General features: G+C 42.9%; 1 protein-coding gene across 2 annotated transcripts; it reads right to left on the bottom strand.

Moving 5' to 3' along the window:
- Positions 1 to 1,172: 1,172 nt before the first annotated feature.
- Positions 1,173 to 17,112, bottom strand: LOC146194784 (defensin-like). 2 transcript variants are annotated; one of them, XM_084596122.1, is made up of 4 exons: positions 17,073 to 17,112; positions 12,481 to 12,542; positions 7,588 to 7,647; positions 1,173 to 1,389 (listed from the first exon to the last, which is right to left on the bottom strand). In XM_084596122.1, exons 1-4 carry the CDS (start codon positions 17,105 to 17,107, stop codon positions 1,271 to 1,273), a joined length of 276 nt encoding a protein of 91 aa, XP_084452248.1. In that variant the 5' UTR covers positions 17,108 to 17,112; the 3' UTR covers positions 1,173 to 1,270. The 2 variants fall into 2 exon arrangements, with proteins under 2 accessions (XP_084452248.1, XP_084452249.1); XM_084596123.1 differs by having other exon boundaries at positions 12,481 to 12,545; positions 17,073 to 17,096.
- Between the last annotated feature and the right edge of the window lie 752 nt (positions 17,113 to 17,864).

Here is a 17,864-nt window from a genome sequence, read left to right as displayed (position 1 = left end):
CCGTAGTCCAACCGCCAGTTTTCATTGCTGGCTGTCACAAATCTGTACACTTTCAATAGGCCCCATTTGAGAAGAGTGTTTTAGTCCTCACTCTTACTTCCCACCTGGTTAGGTAACCCAGTACCCTATTAAGTGCCAAGAGCACACGTCGCCTAAGAATCAGTGAAATGCTTACAACAACAAACTACTACCCACTCACCATTCCCAATACCAGAGATTTGGGCAAAAGTAAAATTTCATTCGCGAATAAGATTTCTGTCTCCTTCGTGCTAGCGGCCATGAGGTTTTCTGCTTTTCTGACAAGGTTTTATCATTTTTGTATAATTATATAGCTCCTGCAACTGCCTTATACGGATGTTCACAATTTGCTCAGGTATCCCAGCCTCTTCAACAGTGCTAATTTTTTCCCACGTCTGTACCTCTCATTACATTTTAGGGTAAACTGTGCTCTTTATTTGCATGAATTATTAAGCGATTTATTTGTATTTTGTTAGAATTTGACAGTATTTTGCAGACAGCTAGCCTATTTCAGACCTTACCCGCAACTATGTTTTAAAGACCAACATCATGCGATGGTAAGGAACAATCGATTTTGCTAAGGTACAGATTGTACAGCTGGACGTGCGGATATGACTAAATAATCGAACGTAAATATAAACAGACGCCCCAAGGATAGTTAGGAAACAGTAAAATTAAAAAAAGTGTGTAAAGAAAAAAACTATCGCTTTTACTATTTCTAGCTAATTACGACGCCTTAAATAATAATATACATGTATCATCGCAAGGTATTACCCTTCAAAATAAATAAAGTATGACAGTTTTGATCGATAATTGTGATCATTTGATCAAATTATGATGTTTTTAGTTTATATTTGATTATTATGTTCAGAAACTGGATGTCCCCATGGCCCTTGAAGAAGTCTGGCAGATCCCTTTTAGGGAATACAAATGCGTGTAGGTGATATATTTTAATTGGTATGATGCCTCCCGTAACCTAATCAGCGATCACACTTCGTAGCCAATGTTGAATTTATGATAGAAAAAAAATTGCATGAGAGGAGAAATAGTATAAACTATTGAGCGTTTCTGTGCGAATACCACGCGGTGATAAATGCATTCTCTAATGTGTAACAGGTGATTCGAAAAAAAAAAAGCACCGCACACTTTGTGCTCATGGTCCTTTATTTTTTGTTAATAGACTAAAAGGAAAAGTGGGTGTAGTAGGCCACAGAAACGCCACAGTAAATTACGTTGTCGTGTCCGGCCGCAGTTATTTTTTGTAGCAGAGGCAGGTCAGCCGCCAGTCTCCGCCGCAGAAGCCTCCGCGGCGCCCAATGCTCAGGCAATGCTTGTGGCAGGATTCGCTTATTGGGCAGCCATAACCGCGGCCTGTAATACAAAGAATTCATTTACAGTTGCACTGGAGGTATCCTTTGAAGAAAAGTTGGCGCTAGAACGAGCGGTTGGTTGCCACGCGACTATAGCTGTAGTCAGTGTTGGCTCTACATTTAAATATATCTTCAGTAAAATAAAAATAAAATTATCCGCAAGGAGCATGTACTGGCCCGTCAAGAATGCGGAGAGTCTGCAAGGAAGATGTCAAAGAGCGTCATTTCCTAAGTTCTAAATTTCAGATTTCTTTATTAGGTGCTGAATCTCTTGTTTCCTAAAGATAAGGGCGTGGTAGGTAGAATAAAACTAGCGACAGCTACCCAGAGGACAGCGAGAAAAAGGTTCTCGCAATGAACCATCGGTCTTGTTAATACTTTTGGTTTCGAGGAAACGGTGAAATACTGAGAGGTACTCATCATCATCATCAGCCTGATTATACCCACTGCAGGGCGAAGGCCTCTCCCATATTTCTCCACTTAACCCGGTTCTGTGCTAGCTGCATCCACTTGACCCCTGCGAACTTCTTAATCTCATCCGCCCACCTAACTTTCTGCCGCCCCCTGCTACGCTTTCCTTCCCTTGGAATCCAGTTTGTTACCCTCAGCGACCATCGGTTATCCTCTCTTCGCACTACATGTCCTGCCCATGTCCATTTCTTCTTCTTAATTTCTACTAGCATGTCGGTAACTTGAGTTATTTCTCTGACCCACTCTGCACGCTTTCTATCTCTTAATGTTACCCCTACCATTTTTCGTTCCATAGCCCTCTGGGTTGTCCTCAACTTAAGTAGAACTCTCTTGGTTAGCCTCCACGTTTCAGCCCCATAGGTGAGTACAGGCAAGATGCAACTGTTGTATACTTTCCTCTTGAGCGATACCGGTAAGCTGCTAGTCATAATCTGCGAGTGCTTGCCAAATGCGCTCCATCCCAATCGTATTCTTCTTGTTATTTCCTTTTCGTGGTCCCGGTCTGCGGTTACTACCTGTCCTAAGTAGACATATTCGCCTACTACTTCCAGTATTTCGCTACCTAATGTAAACTGCTGTTCCTTCCCGAGGCTGTTGAACATTACCTTAGTCTTCTGCATATTGATTTTCAAGCCTACCTTTCTACTTTTCCTGTCTAGGTCATCAATCATTATTTGCAGTTCATCCCCCGAGTTGCTTAGCAAGGCAATGTCATCAGCAAATCGCAGATTACTGAGGTATTCTCCATCTACCCTTATCCCTAACTGCTCCCATTCCAAGTCTCTGAATACTTCCTCTAAACAAGCTGTGAATAGTACTGGGGAGATTGTGTCTCCTTGCCGAACACCTCTCTTTATGGGAATTTTGTTACTTTCTTTATGCAGAACTATGGTTGCTGTGCAGCCGCTATATATATCTTCCAGCACTTTCACGTATGGCTCGTCTACTCCAGGCGTGCAGCGGTGGCGTAGCGGTAGAACATCCGCCTCGCATGCAAGAGGACCGGGGTTCAAATCCCGGTGCCGCGCAATTCTCCACCGGATGAAAGAAAAAAAAATCCGCGTGTTGATGGAATTGCATAAACAGGTTTGGGGTGCGACCTGATGCCGGTGAACACCTCCGGCAACGCACTCCCTCACCAGAACAGGAGTTGGCCACCCTGGTGCAGTAATTGGCCGCAACCTCCTATGATAAGCTCCATAAAACCCCGGCCCTCAGTCACCAGCGGCTGCCGAACAACTGACCACGGCGGCGGTCAGACCTGTGACGCAGCAGGGGGTGCTAAGAAAGCCTGGCTCCGCTGGACAGGCCGCCATTGGAAACTGACCCTGGCAACGTTTAATGCTAGAACCCTAGCTAGTGAAGCTAGCTTAGCAGTGCTGTTAGAGGAACTAGAGGGCATGAAATGGGATGTCATAGGGCTTAGTGAGATTAGGAGGCCGAATGAGGCATATACTGTACTGAAAGATGGGCATGTACTGTGTTATCGAGGCTTACCAGAGAGGCGACAACTAGGAGTAGGTTTCCTTGTCAATAAGTTTATAGCGGGTAATATAGATGATTTCTATAGTATTAATGAGAGGGTTGCAGGCATCGTAATTCAGCTTAATAAGCGGTATAAACTCAAGGTTGTACAGGCCTGTGCACCTACATGTAGTTATGATGACCAGGCAGTTGAAAGCTTCTACGAAGATGTAGAATCGGCAATGCGAAAAGTAAAGACGCAGTATACTGTACTAATGGCGATTTCAATGCCAAGGTAGGGAAAAAACAGGCAGGAGACAAGGTAGTAGGTGACTATGGCATTGGTTCTAGGAATAAAAGGGGGGAGTTACTAGTTGAGTTTGCAGAGCGCAATAACTTACGAATCATGAATACCTTCTTTAGCAAACGGAAGAATCGGAAATGGACATGGAGAAGTCCTAACGGAGAGACTAAAAATGAAATCGACTTCATAATGTGTTCAACCCCCGCCATTATGCAAGATGTAGAGGTAATCGGGAAAGTGCGATGCAGTGACCACAGGATGGTGAGGTCCCGAATTAGCCTAAATCTGAAGAAGGAACGCAACAGATTAGTAAGAAAGAAACCCATCAACGAATTAGCGGTGAGGGGGAGGGCAGAAGAGTTCAGGATCTCGCTACAGAATAGGTTTTCAGCTCTAACTGAGGATGGCGACATTACCCTAGAGGCAAGGAACAATAATTTCACAGATATCATTACTGAGTGCGCGGTAGGATAGTTAGAGAGGATACCGGTAAGCTGTCTAAGGAGACGAAAGATTTGATTAAGAAACGCCAGAGTATGAAAGCTTCAAATCCAACAGACCAGATCGAATTGGCCGAGATATCGAAGCTAATCAATAGGCGCAAGGTGGCCGACATTAGGAAGTATAACATGGAGAAAATTGAGCATGCTGTAAAGAACGGGGGAAGCCTTAAAGCGGTAAAGAAGAAATTGGGCATAGGCAAAAACCAGATGTATGCGATAAGGCGGGCAACGTCATCACTAATATGGAAAAGATAGTCAAAGTAGCCGAGGAGTTCTATACAGATCTCTACAGTAGCCAAAGTAGTCAGGACCGTAATGAGATTGGCGGTAGGGAAAAACAGTCAGACGTTCCACCAGTGACGAAGGACGAGGTTAAGAAAGCACTAGAAACTATGAAAAGGGGGAAATCAGCTGGAGAGGATCAGATAACTACAGATTTGCTGAAGGACGGGGGGGATATCGTGCTAGAAAACCTGGCCACCCTGTATACGCAGTGCCTGGTGTCATCGACGGTACCGGAACCATGGAAGAATGCCAACATTATCCTCATTCACAAGAAAGGGGACTCTAAGGACCTTAAATATTACAGACCAATCAGCTTACTGTCTGTTACGTATAAGGTATTTACTAAGGTAATCGCTAATAGAATCAGGACAACCTTAGACTGCAATCAAGCAAAGGATCAAGCAGGGTTTCGGAAACGGTACTCTACTATCGATCATATCCATACCATCAATCAGGTGATAGAAATATGCTCGGAATATAACCAGCCCTTATACATAGCATTCATTGATTACGAAAAAGCATTTGACTCAGTTGAAACCTCGGCGGTGATGCAGGCATTGCGAAATCAGGGGGTAGACGAGAGGTACTGCTTTGAGCATATTTCTGAAGAGTGCACCTATCAGTTTGGTTTTCATAGCCTTCGGCACTGTCGATAATTAAACTCACCATTTTCTTTTTGTCATGTTTCTCCTCTCGTGCGGTCCAACTCGTCTGCTGATTAGTAGGTAGGTTTGGTTTCATTCATTTATCTCTGTACAGAGAAGGCTTTGTTCCTCTAGGGACGAACAGCAACGCGGTAGAAAAGACGCCTGTTGTATGCGTTAGCTAAAAGACGTAGTACTTGATAATGCAAAGGGGACAAGCCAGTAGTTGGCGAGGCCAAGGAAATTATAAGAAACTTTCTATACCTTTATTTTGCGTCACAAATGTGTTGTAGTGCTGTAAATATTTAGTTAGAAAAAGAAAAAAATACAAATTAGAAGAAAGAACAACGCACGGATTGTGGGAGCCGAACCCATGACCTCCTAATATAGCGTCGGGAGCTCTTACGAACTGCGCTACATCGACGGCTGTCCGAACTTCTTCTTTCTTGGCCATTAATGCTGCTTATAACCAAACCGTGAGAGTTAAACAGCGCCATTAATGCCCCACTCGAGGGCTCGGCGCCTACTCTTGTTAGCCAAATGTGATAGTGATGAATGGAGAACAGTGCACCTTTCTCATCAAATTACTGCTGTACATAACACACTAAGAGTAAAATATTTCCTGTGATCTGTTACATTTTTGTGCAATTTTTCAGGTGATTAGTTTGGCCAAAAGCTCTGATTCGATGAAAGGCAGTTACCTTTTCTGTAAGAGACATATTTTTAATCACATGCGTGCTCGGTGTGGGATCTGGGTATTGAGTGTCTCACCCAAACATTGGGCCCTGTGCTGAATCACAGCGTAGAATTCATACTTCGGGACATCATTCGGGATAATTAATCTTGTTTAATATACGTCATACACAGATTAGTATGACGAGTATTTTAGCGTGTCAAGTTGACTTTTTCTCAAAGACGCCGTCACTCAAACTTCTGTTCAAGCGGCCCTCGAGGTATTCAATTTCAAAACCAACTCTACTCGAATCGCTCATCATGTGGAGGAGAAAATTGGACGTTTCGCGAGAATCTCGAGTCGGCAATGCGATCCTGAGGGCTCCTCGACCGCCAATCGACTTGTAAACATGATGGCCGTCGCATTGTTTGCTCGCTGTGTGGACTTCGTTTTGCCGATTTACAAAGCTTTCGACGAAAGTAGATAAAATAAAAATACACAGAACCCTCCTGCAAAGCATCGGCTTAGTCGGAACGACCCAGACCATCTGACACTCTATAGTTTTATAGATATGGTAGTGGCTAGCTTACTGATGTCCGCGTCACTGACGACAGTCACCGACTCCAGTAGCGTGGTTAATCATCTCATTTCGATTATGCGGCGCGGACACATTTCAAGTCGTCACCGCATGTCACAGCAGCGTTTCACTGTATACAGAGTGCAGAGCTAAGGCGCATATGACCGCAAATAGCGAGCGACCTCTGTGCGCCGGCTGCCGCGAACAGCTGCACACGTTTGTGGATCAGCTTGCTGAATACACGAAGCTACGGGTAACCGAAGGCACGACTGAGCTGTACGAACACCTGTGGTGCACAACTAAGTGGCTTTCCTGTCGCGTCATAGTAAATATGCCTTTGGACGCGCGACGCTGTCGAGGGAGCACGTTGTTTCACTTGTACTAAGGAGGGATAATCGCGGCAGCAAAAAGCGTGGCTTTCCAAGCAGGCTTAGAATTACAGCTCCAAGCTTGGAGTCGAACTCTCGGCTGCAGAGTCTCATTATTTGGTTGAGGTGCTTGCTTTGCAACGGGAAGCGAATTGTCACGTATGTTTTCACCGCTAGCCACCGAGCCCCTATAAGCCAAACAGCAAATAATATAAATTTCACATTAAAACTGATTCAACGTGATTTCGTCAATAGACGTCATATTTCTCAACGCCTGCGTCCGTACAGTTCCTTACTATGCCTGCGTCATATTCTTCTAAACTCAAAGTCACGGCAGTGAGTGTTGCCAGACATTGAAAGCGTTTCCGGCTATCTTTCACACATATCTTGTTAGCATATCCTGCAAGACATGTTTACCTAGGCTGTGAGCTTCGATATTTCATGTGAATATTATTTAGAAGACTGAACAAGGGAAATAGGCGTGTTACGCCCGGTGAATGCAGTTTCTGTGCGAAATTGTGGCCTTAATTTTGTGCCTAGAACGCAATTTGGTCTGCATGGAGTGAACCCGAGCGGAGGGCTATTTTTCGAGACATTGAAAAAAGAAACGTTGAGGAGCGTTTATGTCTAACCATAAACCTTTGTGTGGAGAACCTGTTTCCACCACGCCTTGTAACGACCGTGGAGCGTGGAGTCAATGTGCGCTTGGGAATACGGGCGATCTATGTACTCTTGCGGAAACGATGGACACATGTTTATTTCTAGTTTATAGGCGGATGCCATTCATCACATCGCAATTTCAAGCCTTGTTATTGGCAGTCAGCACACTGAATTTTGTAGCCACTGGGAAGCGCCTTCTACCTAATTTCTTGACTGAATAAGTTCGCCTTCTCTGCACTGTTACACTTACGAACTCGCAGGTGCGGCTCTTGGCTCCTTTCCTCGGCTCCGGAGACCAGGGCGAGGAAGACTGCATGAGAAGCCCCTAGTTAGCATGATGTGACATTGAGGAGGTTATGTAAAACAGCTGGAGTGGAAGTCGCTGTACCGGCCAATGGGTTTGAGTGAAGTTTGAGAAGGTCATCTTAAGGGGGGGGGGGGGGGGCAAGACGCGGCCTGCCAAGCGCTGGCGAGCGCTGTTTGCCGGAATAGCCAGTGTGTTTCAACTCTTTAAAGCTTTTTTAAAGCTTCTTTAAGCTATGATACAGCGCAGTGGGCTATCAGATGACCCATACTGAATGTCTCCGTATCGATGTGCGCCAACGGGATTTTTAAAGATATCGACGATATGCGAGTACTAGGCCGTTTTTAGCTGTACTAAGTGAAAAAGTCGCAGCTCTACCTGAGTGTCAAACCTTTTACTGAAGCCGTAGCAAGGCTAATATTACGTGGTTGCGTAGTTTACGCAGAGTATAACTGTTGTAAGTCTAAATTAAACATAGTGTATTAATTACCTGCTAATAAACTTTGGACTACATCATCCGATCGTATATCATAAGATAGCTGATCATAATTAATTACTTCTATAATTTTCTCATTATAAATAAAAGTAAAATTCATGCTCTAGGTACACGTCGTATACCAATGCATAGCTTAGGCCGATTATAACTGCATTGGACGAACTACACATCATAAATAATTATAGTTAATTAGTTCACTGTGATTAAAGTTAAAACGTATGCTATGCTTTCAAGTGATACGTCACAGCGTAGCTTATATCAAGTACACCTGTACTAAAATAATGTCATCGCAGTATGCCAAAGTCTTAACTTCTGACGATTAGTAATTGTGATTAAAATTGAACACTACGCTGCAACATCAGGTCATATATCACTGAAATGATATAGACAAATATAATCCAAAATCAAATTTTTAACAATCTAAAAACAAGCAATACTTAGCTAATGATCGTCTAACTCCATTCACCTGAGTTAGATGGCCAATGTCTTTCGAGTTTAGCGTAATTAGTACGCAGCTTACTCAATCGGGATCGAGGTCACGACCTCTGGATTAGGAGGTATATCTTCGCAAAGCCTGCTGCAGCTGGAGTTAAAGCTCCCTCTAAAGCTTGATGTATACCTACTTCCGACCCAAAGTAGAAAATAACATGCAGAAATTTGCATTTCTTCTATTTTTTAATGCACTCGATTGAGATGTAGAAGCGAACAGTCATGTAAGTTGTCAAATTTAAAAGTACTCCAAACCACGAGAAATAACAATGCATGCCACAAATCTCAATAACTGAATTCAGTATTTTAAATAAAAGCAGAGGAGAAACAAAACTTCCAATGCTTTACCAAAAGAAACCCATACTGTTTTATAAACCAAAACATGTCATCACACTGATACAGGTAACTTTATTAAGCTTCAAGGTACCAGGTGCGATCAAGTTATGTGGGCAAGCATTTGTGACCAGCTAACAAAGATACAACCAGCAAAGGATCCAGGAGAAATAATTCTAGTGGGTTACTCAACTACAAAACTTTTCTAAGGACATGAATGTGAACGTCAAACTTTTATTTTTGCTAATCTAGAATTTGCTAACTGAAAGATATTTGTAACTGAAATAGCAAGTTGGTGCGAAACTCGGAAAAAGCAAAGGAAATTGGTTATTGAAATAAATTTACCAATATTCCCATGGTGTGCACGCATTCTTTTTTTAAACTATGAACAATGACACCACTCACGGTTAATGTCATGATCCTGATGGGCATACTGAAATTTCATTGCCTCTTAAATAAGGTAGGTCTTGAAAGGATGGACCTCAGTTTGTCATTTGTACGCAACGTATTTCAACCTTTGGTTATGTGTCATGACTTTACATAGAGCTCAACTACCCCTTTCCAGAGCTTGGAGACATGCTTACCCAAATATCGCAGTGCAGAAAATGATCATTCAGCAGAGAAAGCATATCTTCCTTGGCCATAGGTTCAGCACTTCTAGCAATAGATGTTTTGTTTTCAAACATATTGCCTGAATGATTTCAAATTCTGCTTGAAACCGATGCAGCCCCTCCTCGATTCTCTTAATAACTAGTTGCATAATTGTTTCCTTTAAAGTACAGGGCTGCTGCTTACGTACTATGAATGAAAAGTATATTCTTCATAATTCGAAATTAATCAAGCATAACCCAAGGTTGTCGCCTTTATTCTGACCTAATCCACAATAATTTAACCTGATCACCCTAAATCAAACGTAATCCACCATAATCTCAGTTACTCGAAAGTAAGCGTCCGTAATCCCACGTAAACTGCCATATCCCAGCTTAAACCACCCTGACCTAATTTATTCCGCCCTAAACAGCTTAAAAAAAAACGTAATGCACTCTTATCACCTACTACATCCTAACTAACCAATAACATAACAAAACTTGATGCAACTTTCTCCACCTAATACTCCTTATTGTACTCGCACTCCAACTTTATCTACACTTTATCTGGCTCAACCCCTCATTTAAGTGCACTGTACGTACGACGCTACTGCCTCAGAAGCACAACAAAACACTTTTTAATTTTTCCGAAACGTTTTTCTTAATATTGGGGTACGAAGACCGCTTTTCGACCGAGCGGTCCGCATGCGCTCCCCGTAATACTTGCACTCAAATTCGTCAGCCATTTCTACTTTAATACACGGAAGAAACTGTGCTGAGCCTATTTACTGACTGCAGGCGCCTGTAGCCGCTTCGAGAATAACAGAGCTGGCACAGAGCAAATGCGCAGCCACGCCCTTTGTCCAGTGTAGTAAAACAATTCTGGAGTAAAATGAACTCAAGACAAGCGGCCCCCGCCTTCTACTTGCCGGCCCTGCGGCGAACAGCCTTTTCCCGAAGTGTTCTTGCCTCAGGATCCTTTGGAAACTTGGCAGTTAAAGAAACAGCCAGTATATTCCCGCACGTATATACGCGCCGTGCAAGGAGCATGGTCAGTTCTCAATGAGCTATTACGAGCGTAATTTGTAAAATGTGACTCCTGGTGTCGCTTTACAACAGTAAACTATGCATGAGCTACCAATGTTTGTCTTCGTCATGTTACAAGCCGCGCACTTGAATAATCTCCACTTTACCGTGCGCTCGCGGGCGAGCTCTGCGGCAAGTGGCTCGTTTTTCTGCCCCCCCCCCCCCCCCCTTAAGATGGTACCGCGGAGACTTCACTCGACGGGCACTCCTTCCACTGAAACAATTTTCTTATAACCTCCTTGTGTAGCGCACATGACAGTATCATAGCAGGATTCCAGCGAAAAAAAAGTTACGTGGTTTTGATGCCCTGTGGTGTTATGGTCCACGACGGCTTGTATTACTCTCATGACCAATAAAATTATTGAACGAAACTAAATTTTTTTTTGTCTCACTGCAACAAGCAAGCCAGCGGCTTCAGTATTCTTGAGCTGGTTGTTTCGTTCAGTACTGAGGCAGAAAGAAAACTTCTGCAGCCGTCTACATTTGTGACGGCAATGATAAGTGTGACGTTTGCAGCATATCTAAGTTTTATTAGCAACTATAGTAATAAATATTTGTTTTTAAAGAAAAAAGCTCTATATACAGGACGTCTTATAAGTCGAGGCTCTGCAGATAACAGCATGTCATCAAAACTATAAACAAACTTCGAGATGCAAGAAATGCCATATAGTACATTCTGGCGTTCAGAGCATTTGGACTTGAACATTTTTAAGACAGACCGGTTTTCTTCTTTTCGGGCTGTTAAGCAAGTAAACTTAATCGAAAATCAAGTTACTAGCTAGTATGCTCTAAACGGGCAGTGCCAAGCATGCTTCTGTCCTCACTATGTTTAACCATAAAAAGCGTCTCGCTAGTCAGAAGGGATCGGTACGTATATTTAAGCAATATATAGCATGTGACTCACTCCATCATGCGTTGCATATACCTGCATCTGTGCTTACATAAAATGCCTTACAGTTCTCATCTGCATATGCGCCTTATTTATGTTTTGCAGTCTGTAGAGCGGTTACCTATGTTTTCTGTATATTTTTTTCACACCAGCCTCAAATCATTAGATTCAGCATAGCGACTCTTTCAGTATTGTACGTATATGCCGCATTCTTCTGGTTGATTCCAGCTTCACAGCAACCGATGCTTAGTGTATTAGTGCCCCTCAAGTAAGGCCCTCACCCAATGGCCCTTAAGGCATCTGAAAGAAAAACCTATTTTTATAATCCTAAAATACGTTTTTAGAAAAGATATATACGTCTTGTACAATTTAGTGCATTTGCGATACTTTCGCGAAAGACTAGGTCTAGGTAAGCACATTTAGTTAGGCATTACTAGATACTTTCCAAACGTACTTTACATACTGCACAAATTACATTATTTGTGCACAAACTCCTTCAACGCTAAATGTTTTCATCGTGAACCTTTAAAGAAGCGAATCGTGGGCCAGCAGTTAAGCATGAATCACGCGCCAAGAAATGTTTTATGCATCAGCGCACACGACCAATCCCCTGTCCTTTCTATTCCTTAAGAATGCTCAAATCTACAGCCAATGAGGTATATGGCTGCCTGCAGGCCGACAGGTTATAGAGTTGTAAAAAAGACAGAATTAACTGCAGAAGGGCGCAGTGCAGCTGGCACCTACAGACACAAACTGCTACAGAAATATAAAATAACAATTATAGGAGGGAAATGTTGAGAACTTCAGAGCACCTCTTGAGTATAATGTTGAAATATACAATATAAATAATATTTACAGTCAGATTTACTGCAAGTTGCACTTTCAGCGACCTAGTTCAATGATAATGCCAGTATTATTAGTAAATGCATGACAACATATGCACTAGCGGGTTCTCTCACCAGCCAGTAGTCCCAGCAATGCGAATGCAGAGAAGAACCTCATCTTGCACTGGCTGTGGAACCTGCTGACACAGATGTAGATAGAGCACAACAATACAATGCTTGATCGTTTTCGGTCCTTCTCTAACACCTAATGCGGCAAAGCGGATGCTGAGTTCCATTTCTTAAACCGAGAGCCAAATCGGTCATTTTCTTCCAGCTTAGGGGAAGACCACTGAAATAAAAGTAATATCAAACTGTCTTGAAGGACTGTCAGCTACAAGCTAGCTTTATAGGGCAACATCGGGCATCTGGGAGCTGATCCTTTCTTCAAGGTACCAGGTAGTCAATTAAAAAAAACTGGCGGAAATCCCTTGATCATTTACGGCACAAAGTTTACCGATTAGAGGTCTAATAACGATTTATAAAACGGAAAAATGAAGGTATTTTTTACTAAACCCAATATTAGGAACATGAGGTGTCTAAAAGTACCATACGTCAGAGCAAAGATAGAAAGCAAGGCTCAGTCTATCATTAACACGCCTCGACGGCTGTTCAAATATACAGTTTTACGAACGGGCTTCAAGACAAAAACACCAGCATATACTAGTAATAACCAGCATTTCAAACGAGTTCGGGCAATACGTGCACTGTTGTCTGTTGCCGAAAACTTGTTAAGGAGGTTAAGAAGTTTTTGCCTGTGCAAACGAGTTCTAAGATATACGCAGCGTCATTTTGCGTCCTATTTAGTTGATGCAAAAGGAACGATTCTTCCTTCAGGCGTAAAGAGGAATCCAACTAATATGGATGAATATCCTCAGTCAGAGGTTCATGTACAGTCGTGTGCAACCGTGTCTAGAGCTCGCCGACAGCGGTCGGCGGAGCAAGTCAGCGACATCTACCGTTAGGCTCTGGGTTTGCGCTATGCGTCCCATGCACATGCGCGACAAATCTGACGGATGCCTGCTCATCGCTTCCTTTCCAGCCCCCGCATTTTGAGTACCTTGCGTGCTGCTAGGGTTGCACTGCTTGCATTTGTGAGGCTGTGACGGTCGCCAGAGCGTCGCGATGCTACCGTATTTCTCTATTGTAACGAGACGGCCAGGCAAGCAAACGCTAGTGATAGCGCGCATTCGTTCATACGCACCACTCGCCACACTTATGCTTTATCATGAAGGCGGTCAAGTTCCTAGATCTGTACGGATGTCAAATGCTGTGTCCGTTATAACTGATATTTCCGGCCCAAAATCACGCCATCAAACAATACCCGCTATCACTTGCACAATTGGCTTTTGAACCGAGCGATCACCCAATATCACATTGCACTTCCCTAGCCGCTTCGTGATTTGCGCGAAATGCGTTCGGCTTCCAGCCGCAGTTCCATATCATTAAGCGCGTACCTGGCGGCATGACGCACAAGCATTAAGTGGAAATGATACCGAGCACACGAGCAGGCACTGTTCTGTTTTGGCCACGCATGCGCGCAGCACGCATAACTCAAACCCATGGCCTAACGTTAGATGGCGCTGACTTGCTTCGCAGAGTACCGTCGCGCGCTCTAGAAAAGGCTGCTCACCACTGTACATGCTCTGACCATTAAACTGGGCCGCCACCTTTGCGGAATCCCGTAGATATTAATTATTTAAATGGCGTTTACACTTAGTAAGGGTATATTTTCATCAACATCACGCACCGGTATTATCGCCTTTCAGATACTGTACATCTCGAGAGCGATTAATAAATAACCATATCCTAAAACTACTACCAAGGACAGTGCCGAAACCCATGATTCACGCTGTATTTTACAGTGCACGACCGCACAGTACCACGCATTTCCACACGAAAAATATAATACAATAGATACAATGCGCCACAAGAATCAGCACTTATATTAATGACATCTTTGTGCTCCAGCAGCACCACCATCCATCTAACCCTTGCTTCCCAGAATATGAGGGGTAAAAGTTCGGTCGGTCAGTTCCTAACTTACTTAGTATAAATTGCGAGCAATATTGTTCAATGACGAAATCTTGGCGAGCTGGTAGAAATACATAGCTTACAATAGAGCAGCAACGCAGAATACAAATAAAAGGGACCCAACAGACGCGTCCTTTTTGTTTCAGCTTATTGCACACTGCAGGGTTTACACATAGCAAGACAAAATATGCAGAAAACTACACCGAGAAAGCAACTATACGCAAGCCCACAAAAATAAACAGACCCATAGGAAACTAAAAGAAACAAAACAGAAGGCAAAACAGACGATATATGAAACTAGTTCGCGCGGTGAAGGCGGATGTCAGGGCGAGCATTGCCGAAGTTCATTTGTGCAGTTTTGCGTTTTCTCTAAATTGTTCTCTTGTCGTAGCGTGCGCAGACAGTGGATGTAATAACAGAAGGCTTCAAGAACATTGTAATCATTGTCAATGACTCTCTATTTCACTATTGATCTCTCAAGACGCAGCGTTCCTATGGTTGTAACCCAATTTTTCGTCTACATTGAGGATGTTAAGTCATAAAGGGATGTTAACAGGAGAAATGTAGCATGTTATTAAACAGAGAATTTTGTTCATAATCGAGTTAGATGCCCATCTGTGAAGTGTCATGGAAGGAATTCAATTTTTTTTAAAAGGCTACCTCGGTGGATAGCAGAAGATATTGCTGAAAGTTTCCTGTCGGGCAGACATTTTTGCGCGGATGGCGCATGAGTGTTAACGCGATGGTACGCGAGCACTAACTTGCTCCTTCTAAGCCGGGTACTTTTATTTTGTTTCTAAGCTTGTTACGTTTTTATGTTTATGTTTATTTCCGTTCTTTTTTTGTAAGTGTCTATATTTGTATTTTTTTCTTTCTTGTGTTTTACATATTTTGTTTTACAATATGAACTTTCCTTATTGGAGGTAAACTGTAGTGAGCGTTCATTGTGTACTTTTCTCTTTGTTTGTACCTGTATGCGCTCTTGTAATCTACGCACAGTGACATCTCAAAACGCTAGCGGTGGCTTTCCCCTGTTACTGAACAATATATATTTCTCAGAGGAATACAGCTGAAACGGGATTCCTCCGTTATTTGCTGACAAAAAGTAGCTCATCGCCAATGTAAAGCGTGGCTTACACGGCATTTTTGTAATCGTGTACATTGCGACTTTTAATAAGCCACACCTGCACCAGCGCCTGCCAGCGACTGAACTGAGTTACATCGTCATAACGTGCATTATAGATGTCGCTGTGTGAAATTGTAGATTCTGCTTCTGCACTGATAACAAACCGACAACTGATTATTATAACCCTCCATTCCAGCATCTTCTAGGAACCATTTTCTTAGCGAGTTTGGCGCCCACTCAGAACACGTGTCATATATGACGGCACCCGCAGTTTTACAAGGCCGAGCGCGATCGTGCAAACATGTTCAGAGTAGTCGGCCAAGTGGCTAATGCTAGGTCTACCACTAAAGCAGCCAAGCGCTCAAAGATGTGGCAGAGAAATGCACTAGGAATCTAAGTAAACAATCCGAGCGCGGTGCTCTGTAAAAATTTTATACGCGGGCGTAGATACGCAATGATACCGACTTGATGGCAGCAACGGTCGTGTTATTTATGTACTCGCCAGTCACCTAGGAACATTTCTTGGATAGGTAGTAATCAGGTTCTTCAGGATATTTATGCCTATAGCTGCTATCGACGATGAGTGAGCAGAATTTGGCGAAGAATAAACAAAGCCGCTGTAAGGCTTCCATGGCCTATTAATTCGTACTATGTTGCAGGAGACAGAGGGCGATGCCAAATTCACAGAAAATGCCCATAATCCAACAAATTGTAAATGCGTTATGAAGATTTACTCTTCATCTCAGTTAGGAAAATAATACATTTTTTACAATGAACTAAATATGCTGTTGCTAAGTTGCAAATGCGTTATCAAGATTTACTCTTCATCTCAATTAAGAAAATGATATATCTTTTACAATGAACTAAATATTTTGTTGCTATGTCTTGCTGGACGGCAATGCTAAAGCGCTACTCTAAAACATATTAATACCACTGAAGAGTTTCCTGCTGGTAGAAAATGTACCTACAGTTCCTGAAGATCCCACTTGCGCTGCTGTCTGGTTCTGTTGAAGTATTGAACTTTTTTTACTTTTGGTGTTATTTGTACCATTCTGTTCATTGCAGGCTGAATTCAGGGCTGAGTGCGTAAGGAGCCAGTTAGGAACTCATGCTAGTCGTGTGAATTTAAGTAAAAACTGACGTAACTTTTAAGCAAGCGCAGAATAGACAGAATGCACTGCCTTTCACTGGCGTTTCAGTAAGATCAGCTTCAATAAAGAAAAAAAAAACATGCAGACCGGGAAACGTAGCACGAAGAAGGCAAGGCGAACATGGGGTCTATGACCACACGAACAACGCAGGTTTAATGTTCGCCCAATCATAGCGTAACCCTACTTGAACCCTCTTTCAAGACACTTCAAGAATCAACTAGCTTAGAACGTGTCATTGATCAAAATATGGTCACTCTTTTAAAGTTTACGTTTTAAAAACATCCGGAGAGAGAGAGAGAAAAGATACGACAGTATTTAGTGAATTGAAATCTAAAACAGTTGCAAGAAATGTCACTTACCGGTGTAAGCTTTCACAAATGTAGACCAATGGCATCAGGACAAGCACCTCGTTTACTTATATACGGCGCACCACTTCATGATGAGAACATATTCACCTGCGGAAATACGGTGAATAAGCTGGCGCCGGGACAGCCTTGTTCGGAGAGATAAAGCGCCTGACGAAGAAGGAGCTGAGGCCATCGCACCTGGCAGTTTTCACACAGTTGTGACGAACAATGCTACGAGAAACTTTATCAGAGGCACTCGGTTTTGGTTCGGAAGGGAGGTCACCGGTGCGACAGATTAGCAAGCGCCTGTCGCCCGTTTAAAACACTCCATTACACTTACGCATAATAAATGAGACAAAGGTGTATGATGAGGGGGTGAAGAAAGGAGGTATGGACTATAGTCGCACTGACGCCCCGATGTAATTCAGCCTATGACACGCTGCTGTGAAGGGTTCTGAAATAAAACTTTTGAAGATTCGTATTCAAATTTACTGCAATCACAATAGGCTTCGTAGAAGTCTAATGTGCTTCGTGACCATCGAAACGATCGTTTAGCTACTCAGTCACATCGGCGAGAAGGAAGGAAGTTAAATGTGGGGACGTGTGGAGAGATATAGGTACAGAAATGTTCCTTGTAAAAAGCATGCAGATTTGAAACAGCTAAATCTTTACAGACAATCGGATGGCCGGTTGCGAAGGATTGTGAATGAGCGTTTAGTATGATTCCATTCTTATCGTGCGATTGATTGCAAGAGATCTTGTCGGTATGCCAAATGACGTGTGGTGCCAAACCTGTGGTACTAA

This window comes from Amblyomma maculatum, chromosome 3 (assembly GCF_055883805.1).
Source record: "Amblyomma maculatum isolate TAMU_Amacu chromosome 3, ASM5588380v1, whole genome shotgun sequence".
In the NCBI taxonomy this organism is placed as follows: Eukaryota; Metazoa; Arthropoda; class Arachnida; order Ixodida; family Ixodidae; genus Amblyomma; species Amblyomma maculatum.
This window is presented reverse-complemented; position numbering and strand designations above follow the sequence as displayed.